Source organism: Lepisma saccharinum, chromosome 29 (assembly GCF_977018435.1).
Source record: "Lepisma saccharinum chromosome 29, izLepSacc3.1, whole genome shotgun sequence".
Taxonomy (NCBI): Eukaryota; Metazoa; Arthropoda; class Insecta; order Zygentoma; family Lepismatidae; genus Lepisma; species Lepisma saccharinum.
The window spans coordinates 9278789-9289487 of NC_139257.1; the positions used below are offsets into that span (position 1 = coordinate 9278789).

The 10699-nt window shown below is 40.8% G+C and overlaps 1 protein-coding gene across 1 annotated transcript in view; it reads left to right on the top strand.

Annotated features, from left to right (window-relative positions):
* Positions 1 to 8017, top strand: part of LOC145981338 (methyl farnesoate epoxidase-like) — a 51555-nt gene extending 43538 nt beyond the window's left edge. The window contains exons 8-9 of the mRNA XM_083114554.1: positions 23 to 164; positions 7752 to 8017. Of these exons, the coding sequence (XP_082970680.1) occupies positions 23 to 164; positions 7752 to 7933 (324 nt within the window). The 3' untranslated portion in view covers positions 7934 to 8017. The remainder of the gene's footprint in view (positions 1 to 22; positions 165 to 7751) is intronic.
* Positions 8018 to 10699: the final 2682 nt, after the last annotated feature.

Here is a 10699-nt window from a genome sequence, read left to right on the forward strand (position 1 = left end):
TGACATATGATCTTCTTTGCAGAATACAACAGTGTACGTGAACCTGCACAGCGTGCACATGGACGAGGAATACTGGAAAGATCCTGGGAACTTTAGACCAGAAAGATTCCTCAACGAGAAAGGAGAAGTTGTCCACGATGAGTTCCTCATACCCTTCGGATTAGGTAAGGCTACAAAAGGATGGGTTTCTTACTCGTCTTTCCCGTTATATTTGCTGGTAGCATCAATTTGCCGAAGAATGAACTTTCATATTTTGGTCACGGTTTGAAAATATTCCTACAAAGTATAACTGGTTCCATACTCTTTAAGCGAACGAAAACACGTCTCTGCGCAAGTTGTGACGCAAGACGGCTCTGCCAATGAACATGTGGGGAGGAACGATATTGCATGAGGGGGGGAAGCGACTGCAGTTACCAGCCTTCAGTTCTGCCCACTCGATTCCTCCTCTTTGCCTTTATGCGTGGCCTTGCTCCATAAATAGCCTGGACAGAGTATAGTTAGAGTATCATTCACTTCTTTCGTCACACTTATCTAAATTCATCTTAATAAAAATAAACAAACAATAGTAATTATATCCCTTATAATAAATAATCTTATTTTTTATGACAATACTTTAAATAAGTTACGTTTCTTCTCAGTCCCCTAATGTTACCTGAGTTACTACACACCGATGAGCAAGTACATTATGATCTCCTACCTCATTATGTTCGCAGTCACATACGCAGCAGTGTTCGATGAACCGTGTGCCGTGAAACATTGTCCTGGTCACCACTGTTATACCCCTGGGCGATTTCTCGCACTGTGGCCCTGCGGTCGCTCCAAACAATGCGCGACAGCCTCCGCTAGCCTCTGGCATCAACGAGCCGCTGTCGACATATTTCCGGATGACGTGTCGTTGTTTGCACCACATTCGATACGTGCTCACAACAGCGGCACGAGAGCAGCCAACAAACCACTCCGTTTCAGAGATGCTGGTACCAAGGTGCCGTGCCGTTTCAGAGATGCTGGTACCAAGGTGCCGTGACATCACAATTTAACCTCTATCAAACTGAGAAGAGATCGGCCGCTTTACCCTTTCTTACGCCGGATACACAACTAACAGCGAGCCCAATATATACCATGCTGCCAGCGTGTCACGTGTTACTCTCCGTGCTCCATTCGTCCTAAATGTTCGCGGGTAGGGGTGGTCATAATGTAATGGCTGATCGTACTAAATTTTAAGTAATAATACACTAATTTTTGTAGTTTGCACAAGGTGTTGTGACACAGTGATCTCAGTAACGACCACTGAAATGCATCTGCTACATACGGAAGGACAATTCTGTATACGTGACGTCACACTTACAGTATCTCTGACATCCTGGACAAGATGGATGACAGTTTTCAAATATAAAACATGGGGGTCGCCACAAATCTGTCGTTTGGAAAAGTTCAGATTGTATAGGTAATAGTAATAATCAAATACCGATGTCAAAAATAACGAATAAAACAAAATACAGGGCGATTCACAGAAAACTAACACATTTCTTTCCTAATTTATTTCAAGAAGAATGTTGCTAATCACAATTTGTTACGCCACAAATGTAGAGTAACTTTGGGAGATTACTACCCTCTACAGCAAATGCTGAAAATGTCCTCCCTGCTGCTCCAAGCACAACGCAACTCGTCGTTCCATGTCGCTGGCTGCTCGTTGGAGAACGCTGTTGTCAATACCATTGATCTCGTGTACAATGTTCTGCTTCAAATAGTCCAAAGTCTGGGGGCGTGTGGCCTAAATCCTGTCTTTTAAGTAACCACATACGAAGAAGTCCGGGGTTACAAATCCGGAGATCTCGGTTGCCACAGGTTCTTGGAAATTATCCGGTCGCCAGAAAAACCTTTCAATGAGCACCATGGATTTGTTCGCTGTGTGGCATGTGGCGCCGTCTTGTTGAAAGTATCCTTGACTCAGCTCCAGCCTTCACGCAGCTCTCTGTCATTCAGTTGCTCAACAAATACCATGAAAATATGAAGCACGTCCTGTATCCTTGCAATGAATGAGCCAGTTTCAGCGACGAAAGCTACCAAATTCTGCACAGCTGCGTGCTCTCTTGAGGATTTATGAATCTCCCAGATGTCCTGCGTCATGTGAAACTAACTTGGAGAATTACAAGGTATTATAGTTTCAATAAAACGACAAAGAAATGTGTTAGTTTTATACGAATCATCCTTTATTATTTTATACCAATTTATTAATATACTATCGTTATTATCAAATCGCAGGGGATAGACTCCTTATCGATTCACCCTCATTGGCCTCCTACTGAATTGCATTGTTATTCTATTCCATTATTAATAAATAACCTTTGCACATTTCGTTCAAGATAAAAGTTCGAGTTTTAGGGGGAAACTTTAGCCATGAATTACTTTCATGCAAAAAAAACAAAAAAAAACACTAAGTTGCTGACCAAGACAGTTTATTAAGATAAAAAACACTTAACAGGTAACGTTTCAATCCTGTATCAGGGTCTTCCTCAGACGAAGAACTAAAATAAAATGACGAAATATACAAAACACAGAAAGATTAGATACACATAGCAGGGTCACTAGCCACACAACAACAAATCAAGTTGACAGTCCTTATCTAGGAAGATTTCTCCAAAGGAATTAAACATTACACCTCCTGACAGGTGTTGACTAATGGGTCTACTAAACTGACAGGTGATTGACAGGTCAAGATTAGCAAGAGTCTAGAACCACCTGATTACCACTCACCCACCCCTCCTGCCTTTTTGGATATGGATGAATACCTCCTCCTCTGGTCTTCTTCTTTTCTCTTCTTTCTTCCTTGTTCATACTTCTTTTTCCCTCATTCCTTTTCTTCATCCTTTCAACTTTCTCTAACACACTCTTCCATTCCTTATTTATCTTGAGTCCTCCATTCCAATTCATGATGTCTTCTCCTTTCTTTTCTATTTCTTTGGCCTCTTTCCATTTTCTCACTAGTTCTCTCTTCTCTTTTCCTATTTGCCTAGCCGAATCCCATTCAACTTCATGTCCTGTTTCTCTAGTGTGTTTGAATATGGCATTCCTGTCTCTCTTCAATCTCACATCATCCATGTGTTGCTTTAACCTGTCTTTAAGTCTCTTCTTCGTTTCCCCTATATATACACTTTCACATCCTCTGCACTTCACCCCTTCCTCTTCTTCCTCTCTCTTCTCTTCCTTCTTCTTGCTGGCTATACTTAAAATAGTGCGTCCTCCCTTCCTTCTTCGTCTGAGGAAGACCCTCATACAGGGTTGAAACGTTACCTGTTAAGTGTTTCTTATCTTAATAAACTGTCTTGGTCAGCAACTTAGTGTTTTTAATATGGAAACAAGGCTTAATTATATTTCATGCAAAAAGAAAAAAATGAAAACTCATGTGAAACCTTTTATTTTTTTAAAATTAACATGAAGTTATGACCTGCTTTCTGAAGTTTTTGTGCCTAACAAATTTTTCTCCTGGTTATTTATTGAGTCACCAATTAACTTAACTATTTTGACATCTACTATAAAAACAATTATTTAGCATGTAATTTTAAATGAACGATGCCCAGTTTCCAGAGAAGAGCGGATATGTTCGACCTTCCTTCGCAACGTCAATGCTTTCGAACAGGTGTGAGCAAACACGAATCAATTATGATAGGCAGGGCTCCAAATGGACCGGAGCGGACCGGAACGGCGTTCCGGTTCGTGAATATCTGGAACAATTCCGACTAGTCAGAAACGAACGTTCCCGTTCGTTAATATTATTATTAATATTTTCAGATAATTTCATTTTCAGAGTGAAAGAAGCTGTTAATATTCATTAATAGCAAGTACATACAGAGTGTCTCAAAATAGTGTTTACACTCTTTAAACGTTAATAACAGAGAAACTATTAAAGATAACTTGGCTGATCTTTTTGTATTTGAAGCTGCAATGTCTACGTTGCGTGTGTGTGAGCGCGTGTAGAAATTCTGTAGCTTTTAGTTTCGTCACAGCCCGCCAGGTGGTAGGCATTAGTGTACTCAAAGTGGCAGAGGTTAGCAATGTAAGAAGTGTCAAATACCCCCCCCTCAAATCACCCAATTTAATACCCTTAGATTTCTACCTCTGGGAAACTGAAGAACGATGCGTACCACACAAAGCCATGGTCACTGAATAACATGAAACATACGACTGACAATACCTGTGCTTCCCTTCCTGTGGAAATCATATCTGCTGTTTGTTGATTTGTCGATCTGTTCTGTAACATTGGAGACAAAGTATTTCTGCCAATGAACATCTGTAACTTTAAAGTATGTGACACCAAAAATGTTCATATGTGCTGGGACACTCTGTATGATAGCATTCATAAGCTGCCTCTCTACGTGTCAATGCGTTGTTCCTGTGCGAGTGCTTAGCAGAGTATGTTGGCTTCATCTTCCTGTCTTTTTTGGTTCTCCTTTTTATATTTTTGTTTCGTAATTATTATTATTTGTCGTGTCATCCTTATGTGTATTATGTAGCGTGTAGTTAATTTCGTCACTGCAATAGTCTGAGATTAAAAATAAAGACAACATCATATGATATGAATATGCCTACAAAAGAAGACTTGGTGAAATATTTTTATTGTTTAAACTTTTGAACAATTTTTCCACTGAATGATTGATTTTCTAAAGGCCGAATCACACGGAATTGGATCTCCAGAAGGAATGCCCTAGTTGGAGCTGAACTGGCTACCAGTGGGTGGATATCATGGCCACCGGGCTGGCTGCTTGACTGGTTTTGAGGAATAGACCATGTTCGAATTGCAACTGGCTATCCTCGACTGGATTCTGTTGAACAGCGAAGGAGAGCGGAGTTTGGCCATATGAAGATAACACTGGGAAACAAAAAAAAAGATTTTATTTTGTGGCATAAAGTTTAATAACAGTTTCAGCACACAAAACAGCTGTGATTGCCAATTGTATGATTGGTTCAGTTGAATTGACTCCAGTTATAAAAATAAACACACCATGGAAAATGTAGGAGGTAAAATTACTCCACGCTTTTCTCGTTAATATCAAAATTTGATAATGGGCTGAAATTGTTCAAATTATCAATTTTACGTAATGTATACAGTGCTTAGTGAAAATGAGTAACATAAAATAAATAATTTTGCCTTACTATGGGGACTAAAAACAACAGCCATGTAATAGCTGCATATGTGGTGGAAACCGAACAGTCAAGAGTGAATTGCATCTTCCATTGTTATATTACGAATACAATCAACCTTGTACAGGCCTAGCAACAATTTACAAATAAATAAATAAGTTTCTTAATGGTACAAAGATTGTAATCACAAAAAGAAATATTAAATTGTTCTTGGAAGTTCATTTATACAACCTTGGTGACAATGAACTTCGACCAGAAAGGAATACGTGATTAAATGCACAGAGGCATAGGCGGTGGAATGGGTGACCCGCAGAAGTGACGCATGTGTGTAAGAGGAGGCGTGTGAGCAGGCAAGAATCGTGATCCCAGCATGTTGCACCCAAGGTCACGTAAAGAACGAAAACGGGGAACTATACGCGTTACATTGAACTTCGACCAGGCACCACACCCATACGGCAAATTCCAGATAGTGGCGCATTCGACGGAAGCATGACGTCACGGACACGATAAGGGAGTCCGCCGTATATAAGCGCGTGCTGTGCACCGAGGAACCGCAGTGCATCATCACCATGGCCAGGAGCAAACCTGTTGACAACACCGTGAGGAGAAGAGAGGTGGAGTTGCAACGGGATGGACTCAGTGAACGGGAAATAGGGCGCCAACTGAACTTACCCAAGTCAACCGTCCACTGCATCATCAAACACCACCAAAATACGGGTACTACAGAGCCAGGTAAGGCCCCCGGTCGAAAATGCCTGCTGAGCGTGCGTGACCTACGGATATTTAGGCGCTATATCCAGACCAACAATCATGTTTCTGTGGCCGAATTACGACCGTGGACTCGAGAACGCTTTCACATTGAAGTGTCAACCAGAACCATTCGCCGTTACCTACAGCGATGCGGTTACCGAGTGTACAAGGCGAAACGTAAACCCTTCCTTTCCATGTTGAACAAAGGCAATCGACTACGGTGGGCACGAATGTACCGGGGATGGACATTTCGGCAGTGGAACAGGGTTTTGTGGACGGACGAATCCATTTTCAATGTTGTGTACGGGAAAATACGGAAAACAGTCATTTGTCGGAAGGAGGAACAGAATGAAGCAAAATGTTATGCACGTCGGGTACAGAAACCTGCGTCAGTGATGGTATGGGGATGCATGACGGCATCTGGGGTTGGCCCACTACACGTCTGTGAGGGCATCGTGAATGCACAGGCCTATACACGCATACTGGAGCGGCATCTTCCAACAGTGCGAAGGCACCTGTTCCACAGGCGGCGTCTCATCTTTCAACACGACAATGCCAGGCCTCATACAGCGCGGCTGACAAGAGAATGGTTGACTCGCCATCACGTGCGAACTCTGCCATGGCCACCATCGAGTCCCGACCTCTCGCCCATTGAGAATGTGGAGCGTGTTCTTAAGCGACGTGTGCAACAGAGGGGACCCACGACAGTGGCTGCTCTTATCGCCTGCCTGCAGGAGGAATGGCACCGCATCGACGTGGAATACCTTGAACGACTCGTCCGCAGCATGCCCCGAAGCATTGCCACAGTTATTCGCCGACGGGGCGGCGTCACACCATGGTAAACAGGATCCCCTCTAACAGTAGTCGAACTTCAATGTCACGTGTAGACGGACGAAAATGTTTTATTTTGTGTGGACACCATACATTGCTGCGTTGCAGCGGAAATTTACGTTTTCCTTTGTTCCATGTAGCCTGCTGAATAAAATATGTTCAGCATATGCATGTGTTCTCCTTCTTTCACAACGCACTCCTATATTTGTGACTGGTCGAACTTCATTGTCACTAAGGTTGTATGTGTGTCTTATGTCTCCGCCATTTTGGTTTAGTTGAATTTATTTCATAAATTAGAGCCAATTCAGGAAATATATTATTATATCATTATTCAGCAGCATGAAATTGCCCTAAATTAGCTCTCAAACAGTGTGCCGCAATTTCACTGTTCCCCAGTGTAATCTGTGAGTTTGGCGAAGGAATGTTTCTTGTCTGTGGTTTCCGCGTGTTGGTTGTTTTTGTTCGATTCTCGATAAAAGAAAAAGTAACAGAGATGATGTGCATTCGTGTTCAGTTCATTAATATTTATGTATTTGTGCAAAGCGATGAGATTTGTACGTGACAAATATGATTAGCCAATAATGAAAAATCTTTATTATTACTAGCGTATTAAATGTTTGTTATATTTAGTTGAACAAAACTTTTTTAGGAATCCTGCGAATCTCATGCATGAATATGCATACCAGAGTTCGTTAAAAAGCTTGTTCATTACGCATTGATTACCATATTTTCTTCCGAGCCAATTCCTAGTTCATACTTTAACTTTTAATAACAGCAGTAATTCTCGTACAACGTGCTTCAATTTGCTCGTCCATCTTTTTAGATTGTCTGCTCTGCGCAATGTCTTATGGGATCAAAGTATACCGACAAGTACGGTAACAAGTATCGCGTGAGGCGAAAACTAGCAGATGGGTAGCCAGTCCAGCACCCACTAGGGCATTCCTACTGGAAATCCAGTTCCGTGTGATTGGGCCTTAATTGTACTGTATTATGATGTGAAACAATGACTGATTATACTTTTTTGGTTCCAGGCCGGCGTCGCTGCGTAGGGGAACTCTTCGCTAGGAACGTTTTATTCCTATTCACAACCGTCTTGCTGAAGAACTTTAACTTCAGCGTCCCGCCGAACGTGGCGCCACCGTCGACAGACGTGCAGGATGGGATCGCCTGCCACCCTAAACCCTACAACGCCTTTCTGGAGGAAAGAAGATAACGATATGTTCCTCTGCTTAATACATATTTCAGCGAGATGTGATATTAATTCGAAATCGTTCTTTAAAAGTATTAATTGTAGTATTACATAAAACAATAAAAACAATAACTATATCTTTGTAAACAAAATGCTTGTTTTGTATATTTAAAGATAATTATTCTCTCGTATAAATGACAATATGCCCCCCTCCGTCTCCTGGCGTGAAGAGTATTTTTTTTTCTCTCCTGAGATTTCAGACAGTGCATGGAGGGACTCCAGTAAAGCCACTATTAACATAATGGCCTGAGCTTAATCACATAATTTACTAATGAAATGATCTGATAAAGTGTGTGTGTGTATATATATATATATATATATATATATATATATATATAAATAAATAAATATTGCTATATATAATTTCTATCTCTATATTACAGAAATATATGTAATTGTATTCACTATGTATCCTTCATATGGGCTCTGTAATTAGGTATGTACCTGTTGAGTCCAATAAATAAATAAATAAATATTCATCGGTTGAATGACAATGGACACGGGCAAATGCTGACGGAAAAAGTAGTTCAAATTTACACTACCAGGTGGAAATGTGGGGTTTGGAATTAAAATTTCTCTACATCATAATGCTAAAATATTTTTCAAACCAGCTAAAGAGATAGGTTTGGAAGTTAGCAAAGAGAAAACTAAATATATGCTTACAGGTCGAAACCAAGTGTTAGGTAATAATCAAAATCTAATTTTTGATAACAACTCGATTGAACCAGTTTCCAAATTCAAATACTTACGAGTAATATTAACAAGTAAAAATTATATTAAAGAGGAAATAAAAAGTAGGCTTAATTCAGGAAATGCATGTTACTTCTCTCTTCATAAACTTTTGTCTTCTCGTTTAATATCTAAGAAACTAAAAGTTAAAATATACAAAACAGTAATTTTGCCTTTAGTATTATATGGGTGTGAAACTTGGTCCCTTACATTGAAAGATGAACATAAATTGAGAGTGTTTGAAAATAAGATCCTTAGGAAAATCTTTGGACCTAAAAGGGATGAGGAGACAGGTGAGTGGAGAAGGTTACATAATTTAGAACTACATAATTTGTATTCATGACGAGATATTATTAGAATGATTACATCAAGAAGACTTAGATGGGCAGGCCATGTGGCACGAATGGGAGAGGAAAGAGGAGTTTACAGGATTCTTGTTGTGAAACCTGATGGTAAGAGACCAGTAGGAAGACCAAGACGAAGATGAAGGGACAACGTTGAGATGGACCTAAGGGAAATTGGTAGGGATGGAAAAGAGTATATAGATCTTGCTCAGGAAAGGGACAAATGGAAGTCCTGTGTTGGTGCAGCCATGAACCATCGGGTTCAAGTAGGCTAGAGAGTTAGTTAGTTTGCTATTCAGAACCATCTGGAGCCCGTTCGAAGCACCAGATTGCTGTAAAACTTGGTAGAGAGGCTATGCAGATCATGAGGGAAGTGATTGGTGACGAAAGACAAAATAATTTAAATTTTCAGGATCAGGTGGAAATGTGGCGCTGAAATTGGGCGTAGAATCCCTCTATGATGACTGACGCCATATAAGACGTCACAGTACAATGAACAAGTTCCCGGGAAGCGATGCATGCCACCATTCATTAGCTCTTTGACATTGAGGACACACGTATTGAACACTGCTGTAACGACATAAACTAAAAATAAAGTTTTGCAAGCCCAACTTCTGCTTTTTGTTATTTCAGCGCCACATTTCCACCTCCTGGTGAAAATTTGGAGATTTATAATAATAATAATAATAATAATTATTATTATTATTATTATTATTATTATTATTACGTGTCTTTAAACGAAGTTTCACAACAATCCGATTCTTCGAACAGCCTCTATAGGGCATGAGTGAAGCATATCGCGCACTGAGACGCGGGGGGGAAATCGGCAACAGAACTTCTGTTGTCTGCTTCTATTGAAATGAAATGGTGTAACGCCCACTACAGCGGAACCGAAGCGCGGAATTTCCGTGCCAGAAGTCTGCATGTTTCTATGGCGGAAATTTTCATTTGGTTGCGTCTCCAAATGCCCTCTCGTGCAATTCCACGTCTCTTCGTATAGCTCCGGCAAGCGTCATACTCGGCTCCGCTGTAGACGAGCATGAAAAATGTTCCGCTGTTCGAAGCGTGGCGGCGCGGTACATGGGCGAACTAACCTCGGAAAGGCACATGGAATTTTCCACTCGGAGGTTGGGGTGTCGAGTTTCCGCCATCCTAGTGGGCGTTAAGCTTTAAGGAATATGTGCCATTTCTTCCTTTTACACCCACTGTACGCGATGGAGGCACATAGTTGTTCGGATCCCACTTAAACTGTAGGTCCAGTCCCGGTTAGCCTTACTGTGCATAAAGTGGACTTAAAACAACAAACCAATCAATCAATCAACACTCACTGCCTTGACATCGTTGGGTCATGTAGAATTTGAAATAAGCTAATTGTATAAGATGGATTTATACAATAGATAGAGAGAGAGAGATTGATTGATTTGCTTCATTTTACTTCTCTTCTCGTGCCACTTTTGGCTAATTTGCGAAGATGCGGATGAGTATTGATATGAAGAAATTGATGAATGGACACTCACAAACACCCATGCCCAGGCCAGGATTCGAACCCGAGACCTCTGGCAACGTAGTGCGATATATATATATATATATATATATATATATATAGAGAGAGACAGAGAGAGAGAGAGAGAGAGAGAGAGAGATGGTGTCAAAACGG